The sequence below is a fragment of the Panulirus ornatus genome, chromosome 35 (assembly GCF_036320965.1).
Source record: "Panulirus ornatus isolate Po-2019 chromosome 35, ASM3632096v1, whole genome shotgun sequence".
NCBI lineage: Eukaryota > Metazoa > Arthropoda > Malacostraca > Decapoda > Palinuridae > Panulirus > Panulirus ornatus.
Window position 1 is genome coordinate 4,922,501 of NC_092258.1, and position 19,020 is coordinate 4,941,520.

At 46.0% G+C, this 19,020-nt stretch overlaps 1 protein-coding gene across 10 annotated transcripts in view; it reads right to left on the bottom strand.

Moving 5' to 3' along the window:
• The window catches only part of LOC139760088 (zinc finger protein rotund-like), a 761,655-nt gene that overhangs the window by 306,332 nt on the left and 436,303 nt on the right, over positions 1–19,020 (bottom strand). For 4 of the 10 annotated variants that reach the window (XM_071682898.1, XM_071682897.1, XM_071682899.1 and 1 more), the window contains exon 2: positions 16,765–16,812. The exons of the other annotated variants lie outside the window; for them this stretch is intronic. In XM_071682898.1, the coding sequence (XP_071538999.1) occupies positions 16,765–16,812 (48 nt within the window). The remainder of the gene's footprint in view (positions 1–16,764; positions 16,813–19,020) is intronic. 10 annotated transcript variants of the gene reach the window in all.

A 19,020-nucleotide genomic window follows, 5' to 3' on the forward strand; every position in this document is an offset into this window, starting at 1 on the left:
TGGGGTCGAGTTCTTCAAACTCTGGATGCGACCAGCCTTCGACCCGATATAAAATTTTCGCCCAAGTTAACTAACCTACGAGATTCGTAAATCTATTACGGGCGCGATCGCTACCAGATACTTTTTAAAAGAGTTGGACGATTCTTTCCCCCGAGAGAGTAAAAGGTTTTCACAGCGATTTCGTTGAGCTCAGTATATAAATGAGAATTGCTTCAATACCGCTTGCAGAAGTTCTCCTGTAACTTGCCTGGAAAAGAATTGGGGTTCAAGTTTACTTTTAAAACGGGAGACAGGATAATTCTTTCACTCTTCTTTTTTTTTTTTTTCCCTGATGTGTATCAATCATTTCCTGGATCAAGAGGGAGTAATCGCGAGGATATAAGGACACGGCAAAAATGAAATTTCAAAAAAAAAGCAAAAAAAAAAACCACATACAAAAAAGCGTATTTTGTAAATACAGACGACAGTTAAGGGGGTCAGTAAATGTGGAAATTGTGTGGTCTACGAGTACGTTGTGAGGAGTTAGGCAAGAGATGTGTGTGTGTGTGTGTGTGTGTGTGTGTGTGTGTGTGTGTGTGTGTGTGTGTGTGTGTGTGTGTGTGTGGGGTGCTCGGGAGTTTCCTTCCTGTATTTAACAAAAGGGTGGGTCACACCTGAACCCAGCATTGCCACTCTGGGAGCCACGCCCTGCTCCAAGGCGCTACCAACCCCCTCTCCTGCTTTCCCTTGCTGGTATAAACCTCGCCTGCTGAGGTGGGTGGGTTGGGGGGAGTTGTTCAGGGAAAATTGTGTCCCATTCCAGACCCGTCTCTTGAAAAGCATTTATGGGATATCATTTCTTGCAGTTTCCATGCTTCTGTATCGATGTTTTCCGGCGTGGGCGAGCCCCGGCGTTGGCAGCGCTGGACGGAGACTGACCACTGCAGGGGAATGTCGTCCGTAAAGCGTGTCGACGGAAGAGCTGCCGTATGGGATTCGAGTTAATGGTGTGATACACAGATGGAGAAGCAATTTTCGTCTCTATGAGATGGTGTCCCAAGGGTGATAAGTAGTCTCAGGAGGAACTCTGTGTGTGTGTGTGTGTGTGTGTGTGTGTGTGTGTGTGTGTGTGTGTGTGTGTGTGTGTGTGTGTGTGTGTGCAACAGAGGCGAGTATAAAAGGGTATCTCATGCTTTGAGTACCCCAGCCCGGCCACCCAACACCACCATCAATTTTTTTTCTTCTCCCTAATTCATTCAAAAACCACGTTTCAATCTCAAACACTTTCGAACGTGAGCGTTGAAAATATAGCATCACCAAAGAAAATTGTTTCGCAGTTCCGAGTGGCGTTCGTGAACGCAGAAAAAAGAGAGAGATAGAGAGAGAGAGAGAGAGAGAGAGAGAGAGAGAGAGAGAGAGAGAGAGAGAGAGAGAGAGAGAGAGAGAGAGAGAGAGAGAGAGAGATCGCACGCCCATTGCACGCAGGCCCCGAATGCCTAGCCGTTGATGAACCGGCCATGGAAGTTCTTCCGATAAAGAATGGAAACTTAGCGACCGCTGGGCTGGGCTGGAGGCGTCGGGGGTCCGGCCAGCCATCCGTCCTCCCCTTCTTCCCATATCCTTCCTTCCTCCCTAGCCGACCCTCGCCGGGAGCCCTACCCACTCGCGCGACAATGACTCCCTAACCCTCTTACCCAAGTGGCGACCGACATCGACCCTTACCGCCGGCGTGGAGACGGTCGGAGAGCGCGACATGGCTGCGGTCGTTATTACACTCAGAAGTACGTACCATCGTATTGCATTACTTGACCGATTGGGGGGAAGGACAAATAGTCGTCTGGTGACACGCGAGGGAGTTCCCAGTCTCGTCTCTAGTCGCTTGGGGCGTAAGGGTGGCTTTCCCCGCGGTCGCGGGGCCCGGCCCGATGCCCCTGTGGCGCCGCGAGGCGGTGTCCAAGAATGGGCAGCGGATTCACACATACATTAACAATAAAAAGGTCAGATCGGGCGGGCATAGGGTTGTTTCGGTATTAAGGGGTAAAGAAGCGGGTACGGAGGGTGCCCTTCGGGGGTCCTGCGACCACCTGCTCTCCGCCCCGCACCGGGACACAGAATGTCCTGAAAGAAAAGCCTAAAGAAAAGAGGGGAACAGAATAAATCAAACCTGTCTAGATGCAACCTGCTCTTAAAATCTGTTACAAAAAGCCCTCCTCTCTCTCTCGCTCTCTCGCTCGTATGGGCCAGGAGGGCTTGGCTAGCGATGGCCGTGGGCTATGGGAGTCGGGGCAAAGCCACCAAGAACACACACACACACACACACACACACACACACACACACACACACACACTTGCAGCGTGGCCTTATAATGCACCGCTACTGTCACGATGGAGGCAATGGCACCCTTCGCTAAATGCCACCTTTGGCGTTCTCTCCCTCACACACACACAACCTGCCCTGCCACGCTTTGCCAAGAGGAGGAGGAGGAGGACACTCTCTCCCTGTGCTCGCACGCAGCAGATGGACTGGTGACAGGTTCCATCCTCGCGTTCACAATGATACCACTCCGTAGGCTGACGCGTAAGGACGGAAAGCAATGTGACCAAAGAATAAAAGAGAGAGAGAGAGAGAGAGAGAGAGAGAGAGAGAGAGAGAGAGAGAGAGAGGGGTAGGGGGGAAAAAAAAGGAAAACGTCCCATTTTTGGCTACCTGCTCGCGCGACAGTTGCGCTCTCTCCGATGGACAAGTCCCACCTCAGATTACGTACAGTCTACCTCGGAACACGTACAGTCTACCTCAGAACACGTACAGTCTACCTCAGAACACGTACAGTCTACTGCAGAACAAGTACAGTCTACCTCAGAACATGTAAAGTCTACCTCGAAACACGTGCAGTTTACCTCAGAACACGCACAGTCTAACAGTCTACCTCGAAACACGTACAGTCTACCTCACAACACGTACAGTCTACCTCACAACACGTACAGTCTACCTCGGAACACGTACATTGTTGAAGAAACTATTCCTATGCTCCCATACACTGTCGCTATATCGACAGGTGACCTGGATCATATACGAAGAAACTACAGCCATTCGAAAGCAAGTAGTCTGCATGGGCAACACGACACGTTCACACAGACGTAACGCAGCTGCTTTTAGTTAATCATTCCCACACAGGAAAGCCGACGTCAGTTTTGCCTGGAGTGACTCATTTTCACAGATGTAGTATTCACTGTAGTGATGTTGGTATCAATCTGTGTGAAACGTTTTCACAGACGTGAACTGGTGGTGTTAGTTGAGCTCTCTCTAAATCATTCTCACACACGCACACTGATGTGGGTTTTGCTTCGTCAATCATTTTCACGTAAGTACATTAATGTCACCACTATTGCTGCGTAAATCATTTACACACACACACACACACACACACACACACACACACACACACACACACACACACACACGTACAATGATGTCGCTTTTAGCATCAACAATTACAATCCTTCACACGCGAATACAGATTTCAGCTCTACTTTGGGTTCATGATTCGTTTTCTATATCATTTTTGGCTTATGTGCCACAGGAGGTCATACAGAACTACTGAAATAAATCATAGTATAAAGGTGGGCGGCGGAGGGAGACAAGAGATGAGGTGCGGTAAGCAGAAGGCTGAGTGTCCCCAGACGGACCTACCTGTTCGTGTGGAAGTCACGCGCTCCCTGCATATTCAAATTAGGCCGGACTACTTAAGCCCACAATGCACCTAGGCCTACTACCGCTTGTATGCAAATAAGGGACTCGCTGGTGTGTATATGCAGATTGGGCTGTATGCTAATTCTCTTAAGCCTATAATATTATGACTAGGGCCGCACGCGTCTGCCTGCCGAACAAGGTGTTCACAAGGTGTTTGGAAAAGGGTGTTTTTGCCAGCAAGTGTGAACTGGGGAAGGGAGTTGGGGGGTTGTGTACAACACTAAGGGGTAGTGGTGACAGAATGCAGGAGGGGGGGGGAGCGACCCAGAGGCATTACGCCACACTTGACTCTTGTGATCGCCACTTCTTCCCCTCCACTTCTTCCTCTCTCTCTCTCTCTTTTTTTTCGCCACAGTTGATTACTCAACTCCCGTCATTCGAGGCGACAGGACTGTGGTGAACACAATCTCCTGTGTCTCTTTGGCTCAAAGCCTCTTTTGGTAGATTTTGGGATTTAGTTATTGTAAAGAAGATTTCCTCCGCTTTCAAAATATATAACATACTCGGAGGACATATATATATATATATATATATATATATATATATATATATATATATATATATATATATATATATATATATACTCTGTACAATATAAAAAGAATTCCTTCGTAGAACTATCGTTTCTCTCCCACCCTCTGTGCCTATTTCCCGTAAGCACACATGCGTACCACACTAGAGAGAGAGAGAGAGAGAGAGAGAGAGAGAGAGAGAGAGAGAGAGAGAGAGAGAGAGAGAGAGAGAGAGACCCTCCCTAACAACCCTCTGTATGTAGCTTAGTGTAGTCAGGAATTCAATTAGAAGTATTTTTCCCAGCACTCTCTCCTCTCCTCCTGGCTGGGCAGTTCCCACCCCTTTTTCCCTACCTGTGCTCAGCCTAAGCCTATTGGGGGCTTGTGGAAGGGGGTTCGGCTTAGCTCTCTCTCACTCTCTCTCACACACACACTCGCTCACTCACTTTTTTTTTGAGGAAGAGGATATTACTGATTTTTTTTTTGAAATCTCTTTTTTTTTTTTTTACGTAGCACTCACCTTTCCGGGGTTTCCTTGTGCTTCTGTTCACAATCACGGTGTTCGACGTAGAGTAACGAGGGGGAATATCACATGTCTATTGAATGATAACTTGGGAGGAGTGGGTCTTTGCACGCATCTGCCAGGCCTGCTTGCCTGCCTGCCCGAGGCGACCTTATGCTCTCGCAAGCAAGGAGGGAGGAGGAATTCCGGTCACCTGAGGAAGGATGGGGAGGGAGGGAGGGAGGGAGGGAGGGAGGGAGGGAGTGAGTGAGTGAGTGAGTGAGTGAGTGAGTGAGTGAGTGAGTGAGTGAGTGAGTGAGTGAGTGTGTGTGTGTGTGTGTGTGTGTGTGTGTGTGTGTGTGTGTGGTGGCGTAGTGATGGTGCGATAGCGATGGTCGTGATGTTGATTCCTGCCTGGGGTACGCATTTTCTTTGCGCTCTAACTACGCCGCGACCAGCCCCAACCACACCTGGAAGCAGGCTGGAGGAGGAGGAGGAGGAGGAGGAGGAGGAGAAGAAGAGGAGGAGGAAGAGGAGGAGGAGGAGGAGGAGGAGGAGGAGGAGGAGGAGGAGGAGAAGAGGAGGAGGAGGCTCAGTTTCATCAGATATTTTTTTCGTGATGTGGGGAGAGCTGGGAGGTGAGGCGGGGTGAGCGTAACCCCATATGTTTCCAGCTGAAGGACACACCAAGCTTAGCTCCTGGAACCATTGGGCGGCCTGAGGAATTGAATGATAGGTAACGGATTTGAATTTCGCCTCTGAATATTCAGGAAAAAAAATAGAGAAAGAAAGAAAGAACGAAAGAAGAAAGAGAGAGAAAAAAAAGGAATTGGTGGTGTATTGTTACTTTTTTTTTTATTTCCAGTATTACAATATAGAGGGAACGCCGCATAACAGATGCCGATGGAATACAATGAAGAGTGACACGGATACAGCTGTATCGCGAGGAATGTAAAATAAAACGAGGAGAAAAAAAATTGGTATCTGATCTTCCATTTAACGAATAAATGGGATCGCAGATTTTGCCAACTGATACCGAAAGATTTATTCTAAAAAGTCACACGCTATCTCCCTATCTATCAGTCTATTTATCCATCTATCTATCTATCCCATATTCATGGGAGATTATCATTCAATAGGTTACACCCTAACTCCCTAACTATCAGTCTATTCATCCATCTATCTATCTATCCCATATCCATGGGAGATTATCATTCAAAAAGTCACACACCATCTTCCTATCTAACAATCTATCTATCCATTTACCTATCTATCCCATATTCATGGGAAATTATTGGAAGGAATTATTCCTTTATGATAATTTGATCTAGACGATTTTTCTAAGGATAAGAAAAAAAATGAATTTAAGTCGTCACGTCATCATAACTCTTTGACATAAATCCACTTTAAGTAATATCTAAGTTTATGCCTCTTACTTCCGGATAAGTGGGAACACGTGACAGTTAAGTAATATCTAAGTAATATCTAAGTTTATGCCTCTTACCTCCGGATAAGTGGGAACACGTGACAGTTAAGTAATATCTAAGTAATATCTAAGTTTATGCCTCTTACCTCCGGATAAGTGGGAACACGTGACAGTTAAGTAATATCTAAGTAATATCTAAGTTTATGCCTCTTACCTCCGGATAAGTGGGAACACGTGACAGTTAAGTAATATCTAAGTAATATCTAAGTTTATGCCTCTTACCTACGGATAAGTGGGAACACGTGTTAGTTAAGAATTTATTTTTACACCAACGATTCGGTGCTTTGTTTGTGCCAAAGTCCATCCATAACTTACCATCCACGAGGAAGTTACTACGAGAAATGTTCCTAAACTACCAAACTCCATCTAGCCAGCGAGGTCTGCATTATCAACTTATAGCTAGAGAGGGGAAAAAAAAAATATTCCCGCCAGTACAAAAATATACCACGTTAACAAAACTGATGATAAATTATCGTAAAAATCTAGTATTCCTAGTTTTTTTTTTCCCGGGGTGGGAAATCAACACACCTGAATTAATCTACCTAGTCAGCTATTTCTAGTTTTAAATTCAAGGTCTGATTGGCCAGCTGGTTCTAACACAGCCTGGAGCGTTATGTCTATTAACTTATTTATGTTCTACACTGCTGTCGTCTGCAGTGTCTGTTTATGCACTGCCAACACAACATCCTCTCATGCACTTATCAAAACAAGAATCAAATGAGAATCTCGCGACATGTAAATATATAGTTTACGTATTTCTCATTTGATTTCCTTCTTTCGGTCTAAGGGGGAGTCGATCATATTGCCCAGTGCAGGATACCCTACCATATTAATGGTCACTACCCCTTTAGATCCATCAGATTTTTCCTTTTTTTTTTATCATTCTGATAACAGACTTTCCCGTAATTCCATTATCCCGTTATTCCGTTAAAGTATTCTTTTCCCGTCGCTCTAACAGTTACCTGTCTCGAGTTCGGCAGACGAGTCTAATCTTTCCAGTCTACACCAGTTACTTGTCTCAAGTTCGGCAGTCCAACATGCCTTCCATTAGCTTCAGGGTTGGCGATACTTTAAGCCCACAAATATGCCGACCCTGTTACTGTCATACAGCCAGAAGACCTAGAATGGACAGGGCCCTAGAACGGCCAGGGCCCTAGAACAGTCAGGGGCCCTAGAAAAGAGACAGAGCCCTAGAACACTCAGAGCCCTAGAACAATCAGACACAGGGTGAGTGGGGAGGGCGAACCAGGATGGGCTTGACGTGTTGCATCCAGGGGCGAGCCCTAAGGGTCAGGGCAGACCCTTCCGGGTGGAAAGGTGAGTCTTGCCCTCCCCTCCCGCTAATGCTATTCACAGCCATGCTAATTATCCCCAGCTTGGGACCACTCAAGTGGGTCGAACTGGCTTAATCTCTTCCCCATCCCCCCTCCTCCTCCTCCTCCCCTCCATCACCACCATGGATGACTGTTCCCCACACTGGATAATTGGGCTCCTTCCCCTTCCCCTTCCCCCACCACCTCCATACATCACCAACGTGGATACATACCCCCTCCTTCAGTGGATACATGAGTTCATCTCTTTCCCCCCCTGCCTTATTTACGGATATGATCCAAACGGTTCGTAAACGAGAGCCATCGACTCTACCCAATCCTCATCCATGGATAACCTCTTGTGTGGATGATATATTCACATCTCTTCTTTATCTCTGATGTTTTCAAAATACGAACAGTGTACCATCTCTGATGTCCCTACCCCCAAACCCATCTCCCTAAAGCGATATATATATATATATATATATATATATATATATATATATATATATATATATATATATATATATATATATATAATCTCACTTCAATTTTCGAATGAAACTATCATAATCTGTCTTAATTTCCTTATTAATTTCTTCTGTGTGTTTTCATCCACACACATGTATATTAATTCAGTTTTCCACAGTATACAAATTAAAATGGAAATACAGATGCGTGTGTCATATAACATTATATTTACGTAAAAGTTATGAAGCTTGAATGCATACGTTAATACCTGGAAACACAACGGTATTATACAAAATAACACCTACAGTTATACATTTATACAATTACAAAGTTCATGCATTACTGAAAAACTGGCAGTATTTTTTGAGGAAATGTAAGCAACAGTTAGCGATGTTTATGATGATGATTTGGACACTCAGATACCCAGTTAGTTTTTTTTTAAGTGGTTAATACAGTGTTTCTTATTCTGCCAGTCAGCTAGTGTGTGTGAAGACAGACAGACAGTCATACTGGTGGTCAGTCAGTGAGATTCGTACAGCCAGTCATCAAGCTGGTCTGTGAAACTGACAGTCAGAAAGCTAGCTAGAGACTGATAGTCATCAGTCAGTCAGTCAGTCAGTGTGAGAGACGTGCACACAGACATCCAGTCCCTAAGACAAACAGTCACACAGCCAGTCAAATAATCCACCAGTCAGCCAACATAATTACGAAACATCCCATTCTCTCTCTCTCTCTCTCTCTCTCTCTCTCTCTCTCTCTCTCCTCCCCAATTAGGTGGTGGACAGCCACCAACCAGGGGGGCTCTACCGGCGCCCCGCCCCCTCCCCAACCCCCTAAAAGTAGGGGTGAGCCACGCCTGCGCATTTATCCAACCACTTTCGTAGAGTCTGTCTAGTTTCACTCCTCTGTCCCAGCGTTGTTGTCTTTCTCTTTCCTTCCTCACCGTCACACGGGGGCTGAGCTGGCATTCGGCCCACAAACGTACAGTCGATAAATTTCGTCGCTCTGCGGCAAAAATCAAATGAAAAAAAAAAAAAAAAAACTCCAACGCGCACATATCACTTGACAACCCGTAACTCACAAGACTAGTTCTTCGTAACTCAACATTTTCCTGCGTTACGCGATACGCTCTAGCCCCGACAATGGGCAAAATCTCGTCGAAATTACGTAAGTATGCGTAGGTAAGTAGGTAGGTACCTAAGCACGCGTAGGTAGGTAGGTAGGCAGGTATTCTCTCTAACTCTAACAAGCATCTATTTCTATTTCTATAATCTAGTCAGTTATCAGTTCCCCTAGAAAACTAAATGGGCGTCTTCCACTAGTTAGCTTTTACCCCACACTATTAATGAAGGCAGTACGATATCATGATTGAACAGACAGCTTTTGAAAGGCCATCCAAAAAGCTGTTAAGCTAAGACCCAGCTAGCTAGCCAGCTAACCATGCAGTCAGCTAATCATCCATGTTAACTGACTAACTAGTCAGCGACCTGACCTGCCAGCAAAGCCAGCCAGCTCACCAACCGTCCAGCTAACCAGCTAGCCAGCGAACCAACCAACCATCCAGCTGACCAGCTAACCAACCTCCCAGCTAGCAAGTCAGCCAGCAAACCAACCCTCCAGCTAACCAGCTGACCAACCTGCCAGCTAGCAAGTCAGCCAGCAAACCAACCCTCCAGCTAGCCAGCTAACTAGCCAGCCACCTAACTAGCCAGTCAGCTAAATAGCCAGCCAGCTAGCCAACTCGCCGTCCAGCAAGCCAGCCTACACCACACCCTGCCTGGGAACAGGCCGTGGGTGCGACATTTGTCCTCGTTAGGGTCGTTTCACGCTTCCTGTCAAATGCCAATATCGCCCTATTTGTCTCCAGAGCCGACCCACAAAAAGGGGCCAGGAGGTTTATGAAATCTATTATCTTATGGAGGGCAAAGTGCGCACGGGCAGGCAGCTAACCCCAACCCCCCATCTCCCGATCGCCATTACAGAAGATCGAATCCCAGTGACAGGGGTCGGCAGAGGCCTTAAAAGACGGTGTTAACGGAGGGAAAGATCACATGAGAGAGAGAGAGAGAGAGAACGTGTATTCCAAAGGCAACACTGTCTCGTTGCCTTCACAAGCGTAAGACGTCTTTAAGTAAACTTAAGACGTCTTTAAGTAAACTGCCATATTCCTATGTCACGCTGGAGAAGTGCCTTCCCGTCTTGTTACTCCAACCTAACTTGAAAAAAGAAAAAAAACTTGTTGCTTTCATAATGTAACCTACGTAGCCCTTAAAATCTAACGATACACAAAGAAAAAACGAGCTCTTCTCGCTCTGTCCAACTAAAAAGCCTAGTTACTTCGACAATTAGGCATTCTAAGTAGCCCCCTTCACCCCTAAATAAAAAGCCCCCCTAAATAAAAACTAGTCCCTCAATCTTTTACCCTACAAGAACGTCCAGACCGGCACAGAAAAGATAAAGGAACGGCGGAGACAAGAGACGCGCGCGGAGCAACATCCATCCCCGTTTGGCGCGTCCCTCGGACCCTGCTCGTCAGAACTCCGAGAACCAACGGTGGGGTATGACGCTACGGGGAGGAGGCACGGACGGACGACTCCGACAGACACGTTAATAGCCTCAATTTTGTAAAACATCGAACTCGTTATGTACCGTTCACGCGTTTTTTACTTCTAAACCCAGGCGAGGTTTTCCTCTAGTCTGTCACTGGCTTCCTGGGCGAGGAGAATATGAGGTGAGGGAGGGACGGAGAGAGAGAGAGAGGGGAGAGGGAGAGAGGGGGGAGGGGCGATAAAGGAAGCCTTTGAATCTGGCCTCCCATTGGCTGGCTCTTCGGCTGTACTGACCCCGTGAGAGGTACAGGAGTACTGCTCAGTCTGCGCAGTTATTCTCAGGTAACATCACCTCTTCTCTTCCCTGCGTCAATTACACTTTTGCTCCGAGTTATTTACCCTCGCAAAATTAGTTCCGGGGCCGGATTTGCCCCGTAAATGTGCCCCCGGGGCTGAATTCGCCCCGTAATGATTTTCCCGGGGCTGGAATCGCCCCGTTACTATGTATGTACGTATGTGTGTGTGTGTGTGTGTGTGTGTGTGTGTGTGTGTGTGTGTGTGTGTGTGTGTGTGTGTGTGTGTGTGTTTTGCGCAGAGACCGCACACAGGCCAAGAGTGACCGCGGAAATTCCTTTGCAAGACTTCTCGTAACGCTAGTCCGTCTGCCGGGGAAACCTTTTCTGACACAAATCATCATCGAAATGACCTACAGGAACAGCGGAGAAATGAGCGCCGTGGTCACTATTCCTAACGCTGCGTTGCTGAGGCGGGAAACGGCGAACAAACATGACGAAATATATCCACCGTGTCAATGTTTCCTTATTCCCCCATGGTCGTCTCCCACGTCAATATTATCACATCCCCACGTCAATGTTTCCTCATTCCCCCTCGTCAATATTTCCTCATTCCCCCTCGTCAATGTTTCCTCATTCCCCCTCGTCAATATTTCCTCATTTTCTCCTCGTCAATGTTTCCTCACTCCCCCCACGTCAATATCTCCTCAATCCCCTATTTCAATATTTCCTCACTGTTCAAGTCAGTGACTCTTCATCAACGCCTCTTTAAAGCAGTGATCTCTCAAATCATCCTCTAAAAGCCACCAACCCACGATGCGATTTTGCCTTCGTCGCCAACCAATGCTATACACCACATACATCATGTACTACACGATGCACAGTGACTACACCACATACATCATGTACTACACGATGCACAGTGACTACACCACATACATCATGTACTACACGATGCACAGTGACTACACCACATACATCATGTACTACACGATGCACAGTGACTACACCACATACATCATGTACTACACGATGCACAGTGACTACAACATGTAACCCTAGAGACTAATCTATCTAGCAATGCAAGCATTCAAAACTTTCTTTTTTCTTTGAGCTCATTTAAGAAGAAAAAAAAAAACATCGTTTGTGATATAATAATCATCTTTAAACAGTGGGAGCCGTGAGGTCTGGTCTTCTCCGCCTTGGGATAGTGACAAAGATGAGAGAGAAAAAAAAAAACACACACAGTTTAAATGCTGACGTGCCTGGGTTGCCGGTACAATGTACCCGGCTTTGGGGGAGGAGGTGGCGTGGAATGGAGGAACAACCCCTCGAGGGTCACAGCCAACACCTGCTCGACCACACGCATGAAGCAGAACATCCTCAATAACCTCAATAACTCGTCTTTAAGAAAGAAGAAGAAAAAAAAGGAGCCAATGCCGCTATAAACCAAAGGATAATTATCAAAGACGTGGGATCCTCCCGGCTCTGGACGTGCGCAGGTCTGCTGGTGTCTTAAGAGAGAACCGCTGGTTCGAGATTATGATGCTGATGATGCGAACACCACATACAACAAAGTCAATCAGGGGTCGATTTCGAGGTGGGTCGCAACGCTCAGGTTAACGCAATACAGAGGGGAGGTCGTCACCGCCGGTTCAAAATTGTACTGTTAATGATTATCGTTTAAAAGCTGATATTTAGAAAGAAGAAAAAAAAGGAGGGAGGGAGGGAGGAACCTTTCCTGTTTTTCTCGAATACAATTAAAAGCCGTACGTGTGGACAGTGATCTGTGACGGGGGATGTGGGGGTGGTCTTCTCCTCCTCCTCCTCCCGCCTGCAACGCAAGGAGAGGTGGAGAGGGGAAGGGAGTACACGTCGGTTTACGTTCCTGCGTAAAGATGTCAAAACGTAAAATGATGACGGACGCCTGATTGTTATAATGCAACGGGGCGGCGGTACTAGCGACGAATAATAACAGAAGAGGGGACTCGTAATGCAATGCCACCCGTCGCAAATAACAGGACATGTGTAATGAGATCTGGTCATTTATCCGAGGGGGGTTATTCCCATCGCAGTCCTGCTGGGGTACTCCAGGCCAACTCCTGGACCCACTGTTGTTTTTTAAGTCCAAGATTAACGTATCATCCAATTCGGCGGACGGTGAGCATCGCTGATAATATGAATTAAATGTAATGTTATTCATGTGCTTACGGGTGGGTGGGTGGGTCGGTGCCTTAAAGCGAACTACCGAAGCCGCTGTTGTTCAATAGATACTGAACATATGATTCAGTTCGGCGCAGGATGAGCACCAGGTGATTATGTGCATCAGCTATAATATTGTTCAGGTAAATGAAATAGACAACATGGAACAGAGTGATTGAACATCCTGCACGCTCTCTCTCTCTCTCTCTCTCTCTCTCTCTCTCTCTCTCTGAGAGGGTTTGGCAGCACTGTGCGCACTCGTGGTTAACCTACGACATTTTGAGCAGAGTGATCCAGGCGAACGAGCCTGTAATCCTAATGACCAGGAATCAATGGTGGGTTAAAAAGAAAAAATATGATGGTAATGACAACCATTTTGACGTGGTTTAAGTCGACCGATACTCTACCCAACAAGGAAACAATGATATATATATATATATATATATATATATATATATATATATATATATATATATATATATATATATATATATATATATGAATATATATATATATATATATATATATATATATATATATATATATATATATATATATATATATATATATACCAGGGACTGAATATTTAAATATTACACACTTCATTTCAATAAAAGTCGATTTAGTGTCTGTTGCAGTGTGCTGTATCCACTATGATCACAAAACAATTTATATTCAAATCATTCGGCAATGGAGAGTTTGGATTAGAGCGCTCGGGGTGGGGGTTGGGGGGGTAGGTGGGGAGGGATATCTCTCTAGGTCTAGGGGAAAAGGGGGTTAGAGGGGGATGAAGGGGGAGGGTTAGGGGGGAGGGAAAGGGGATAAAGGGTGAAAGTGAAATAGAGAGAGAGAGGAAAAAAAAAGTAAAGCATCAGGCCCAACAGAACAGCAGTTAAATGGGGTTGTGGGGGGGTGTTGGCTTGCTCTCGCTGCTTCTGCTGCCGTCTGCTCACCTACTGCTGGGCCAAAAGTGACCGTCATGGGTGGATCATGGAGAATGGGTTGGGTGGTCTCCTCGTGCCCCGTTATCCACATGGCCCCATGGCCTGACAGTCAGTTCCCCCCATGGGAAGAAGAATGGGTATAGTGGGATGGCAATGGGAAGAATGTAGAGGAGGATGGGAATGGAAAGATGGGAAGGAATGGGTAGAATGGGATGGAAGAAGGATGGGGGAAATGGGTAGGAAGATGGGTAAAATGTGGAGGAAAGGGAAATTGGGAAGAAGAGTGACAGAATGGGGAGAGGGATGGAAAGGATATGGTGAAAAATGGGAGAATGGGTAAATGGGGTAGGGGATGGGTGGAATTAGGAGAATTAGGAAAATAAGTAGAGAGATGGAAGAATGAGGAACAGGGGGGAATGGGAACGCGATGACGTGTAGACTGGGGAGCAGACTAGAAAGAATGAGGGAAGGAAAATGAGGTAGGCTAGACGAATGAAAATGTGAAGAATAAATATAATCAAATGGCGAAGAGGAACAGAGTATGACTTACGAGTAAAATAAACAAAGGCGCGACCGTGAAAAAGAAAACGAAGGAAGGGGAGACTGAATCAGAGAAACCAGAGGCGTGAGAAATGGATAATGTCAGGGACGCGATTATTAATGTAAATGACATAAAAATAATGTAAATGATAACGACAGTAAAACGTAAAATGTAGAATTTACAGTCGACAAAGGCAAGGGACGTAGGAGTGAGCAGTTAAAAACGCCAGCGTGAGATGACAGAACAGCGCAGTTATCCCTACAAAACATAACGAAGAAAATGTCACGTGAGGGGGAACACACTCTGGTTATAGAAGATGGGAAGCGGAGTGTTTGGGAGTCTGGCTTGGTATCACACCTCCATCATCAGCCAACAACATATGAGCGATATAAACAGACCCCCGCAGTTTACGTATCCCATTTAGAAAAAAAATGAACGAAAACAAGTGAAATGGAATATAAAGAGGAGGGTGAATGGCTGTAGCGGATGATCGTTATGGAATTATTTCGATCATTTCGAGCGCATAAATCATCATCGTCATTGCTGCAAATTGCTAAATGATTATCTTTTTAATCATCGCTGATGCTCGAGTGTAACACGCCAAATGATTATTCTTTCTTTTATAATCACATTTCTGGCGCTCGAGTGTAATTCGCCAAGTAATTCTTCCTACTACATTTCGGCGCTCGGGTGTAGCTCGCCAAATTATTTTATTTATCTTTTTGTCAAATCACTGTCGGCTCTCGAGTGTAACGCGTTACACCCATTAGGAGGATGGGGGGGGGCGAGGGGGGTCGGTCGTTAAGGATGGCAGGACACAGACAGCAAAACGGGGAGGGATATTAGAGGTCGGGTGGGAAATACATATTTGTGGGATGTCAGAATTATCATAATGCTTAAGAGTCATTTTCCATGACTGTGTGTGTGTGTGTGTGTGTGTGTGTGTGTGTGTGTGTGCTCACAGGTGGCAGGACGCATCAATTTCAGGGATGGTTGGGGGTTCCTGGGGCGGCAGGATACATCCATTCGAAGGATGGTCGAGATGTGGGATGATGACGACAGAGGAGACTACAAGGAATAGTCGAAGTCTAGTATGGCAGGATGGTTGGGGTAGGGTGAAGGAGGGGCCCCTGTGGAGGGGCGGCAGGCAGGATACATCAATCGTGATGATCCTGGAGACCTAAGGATAGCGCAGGATACATGCAAGATCCAGATGATGACGAGCTCGTAAGGGCTGCAGGATACATATATAACAAGGGGTAATTTAAGGCGTCTGAAAGTTGCAGGATACATCTTTATATAATAGGGGGAGGTTGGAGCCTGTCAGGGGAAGGCAGGATATATCCTGTAAAAGCGTAGGTGAGGGAAAAAGGTCTACGAGTGGAAGGATACAATCCCTTGAGTTAGACAAGCACGATTCTCTGGCGGGCTTGATAAACCCTTTATATAAACGAAGGATATGGTAAAGGAGCGGCTGTATGTATCCATAACATACGGACGACGTGTAAGAATAGAGTAATGTACCCATTTAGCTGACGAAGGAGAACGTCTCTGTGTGTGTGACAGACACACGCCAGCTACGAGGATGTAATGGCGTGTCAAATAGGCTGTACAACGGACCCATCAACGAGAAAAAGAATTACCGACGAAGGCACGACACATCAAGCGCAGGAACATGAAAAGGAGTGTATGGCCAGCATGATACTTCCATCCTAAGGGCGTGAGCACACTAAACATGTTATACTCCACGATTTACGTGGTGAAAGAGGTACTGAAGGTGCCACATACACTGTCTCTCTGGCGACTGTAAAATGGCCTTGCCCCACGCCAAAACACACACACACACACACACACACACACACACACACAGTTTGACTGTTTACACTGCCGATGATAACAGATGAAACTGGCTTTGTTATAACTAAAACAAACGAAGCGTCGCTGATTAACCTTTGCTTAACTGTTCTGTTTCTAACACTAATTTGCGCGCGCGCGCGTGTGTGTGTGTGTGTGTGTGTGTGTGTGTGTGTGTGTGTGTGTGTGTGTAAACGAGCGAACACCAGCCTGACGCCTTAATGAGCTGGCGATTCAATTAGCCAGCGCCTGGACCGACGGACGGACAGATGAACGGGTGGGTGTCTGATAACAGCTTTTGGCTACAGTGGGGCGTCCTTCCCTAGGCAGGACCCCAAGCTATGTAATATGGAAGCATACGTTTACAGACCTGCAGGAGCTCCAGGAAGGTGCCCCGCCGGGTACTCATCCTACGTACCTGTAAAACAAGAAGGCGAGATAGTTTAACACATCCTACGCTTGGTAATGTATGAGATTAATAGGATAACACATCTTACGTATGGAAATGTATTATATAGATTATATTACACATCCTACGCTTGGTAATGCATTGTATAGATTATATTACACATCCTACGCTTGGTAATGGATTAGATAGATAATATTACACATCCTAAGCTTAGTAAAACATTAGATAAATAATATTACACATCCTACACTTGGTAATGTATGAGACAATGATTTTCAAAATACATCTAAAATGAGTAAAACAAATATTTCAAACAAAAGAAAAAGTTACATACATATAAGGAGAAAAATCCATCACTCACTCACAATAAGTCCTTGAGAATCTGGCAACACAGGGAAGAAGAAATCACATAATCTATTCCTTATTCAATAGATGCTAAACAATTCTTCCCCCTGGACAATGAGCACAATAATTAATTCACATTAAACATAAAAAAAGACATTCTTGACATGCTCTTAACAAATAATCATATATATATATATATATATATATATATATATATATATATATATATATATATATATATATATATATATATATATATATATATATAAAGCGTCCTTGCATGGCTGTGACCCAACAGCAGGAAGGGCGGTGACGAAGGAGGAGCGGTTCATCTCCAGCCCCGTGTTCCACAGTAAACCTTGTATTGATCACTTCTGAAGAAGGCGGCGAGTCGGAGTAAATAATAGATCACTTGGCGTTGAATAATTGACGGACGAGCAAATTACGGCCGGTGACAGCAGTCCTTGTTCCTCTCTCTCTCTCTCTCTCTCTCTCTCTCTCTCTCTCTCTCTCTCTCTCTCTCTCTCTCTCTCTCTGGGGGGACTGAACAGCTCAACCTCCCCAGAGGTCAGGGGGAGTGTTTGGTGATGGCAAGAGGGAGGGAAGGCCGTCATATGACGAACTCTCGCTAAGAACTAGCGATAAAGCGTTCCCCGCCCAACGCACGCTAGAAGCCAAGCCAACAAGTCGCTACCGATGGGGGGTTTCAAGCAGCATCGTCGCTAGCGGACGAGGAAGGGCTGTAGCGTCGTCCAGGACCAACACTCGTCCTAGAGAAGGTACAGAAGCCTCACAGCGTGAGTCCTGGTGTGGCACATCGATCGCAGTTATTCTGAGAACAATCCATTCACGCGAAATCCCATCATCTACTCGTTTCAACTCCCAAGTCAAGACACACTCCACGTTTCTCCTGGAGATGCGTTAGGGCCGCCTAGCTTCTCACACATCAGCTTCTCACACATCATATATCTACTACGGTTCTTCAACATCGCAACACCTCATCTCGGAGCGTTTAAACCGTTCTCCCCCTCCGTACTCGCCACCTCGATCCTCCTCGGACATGTCTACTACCTAGTGGTGGATGGGTCGACAGAACTCCTACTCGTTGAGGTGTTTTAGGTCCATTTCCAGGTGATTTGCGTGCCAGCTTATCTATGAGTACGCGAGACAAGACGCTACGCACCGACGTATATGCGTCGCAAAGACGTGGCCCCGAGGCTCTAAGCTGCTCCGTATTTTGTGTCGTACAAAACACGGCGCCACAATAATGTCGACGTATTTTGTGTTGTAAAATACCCACATCCCCGACGCTAAGTGTCGACGTATTTGTGTTGTGAAATACACATCCCCGACGCCGCTAAATGTCGACGTATCTGTGTTGTAACGAAGCGACCCGGACGCTGTTATGGTGACGTATCGGTGTCGTAAATACGCGATCCCGACGCTAAGCGTCGACGCCTTCGCGTCGTAAGTACGCGACCCCGTCGCTGCCGTAGTGTCGGTGGTTACGACAGGAGTCAAGGAGGGTGGAGACGTATGGGGGGGAATGGGAGAGTAATGGGGGAAATGGGGGTAGGGTAGCTAATAGTGAGGACCCTTGATCTCAGTGGCAGACAAAAACCATCTGACAGATTTTTTTCTTTTTTTTTTTTTTAAAGACACGATAATAAACCACTGGGGGGGGGGATTACAGAGGATTACTCATGAATCCCACCCGAGAGGGATTTATTAGAGGGATTATAATGCCATAAGCTTTGACGAGACTCAACCGATCAACCTTCTTTCCACCAGACATATCAAAATAGAAAGCTTCAGAAAAAAAAATATGATACAAACCCACACTCACACCCACCCACCCACTCCCACCCAAAA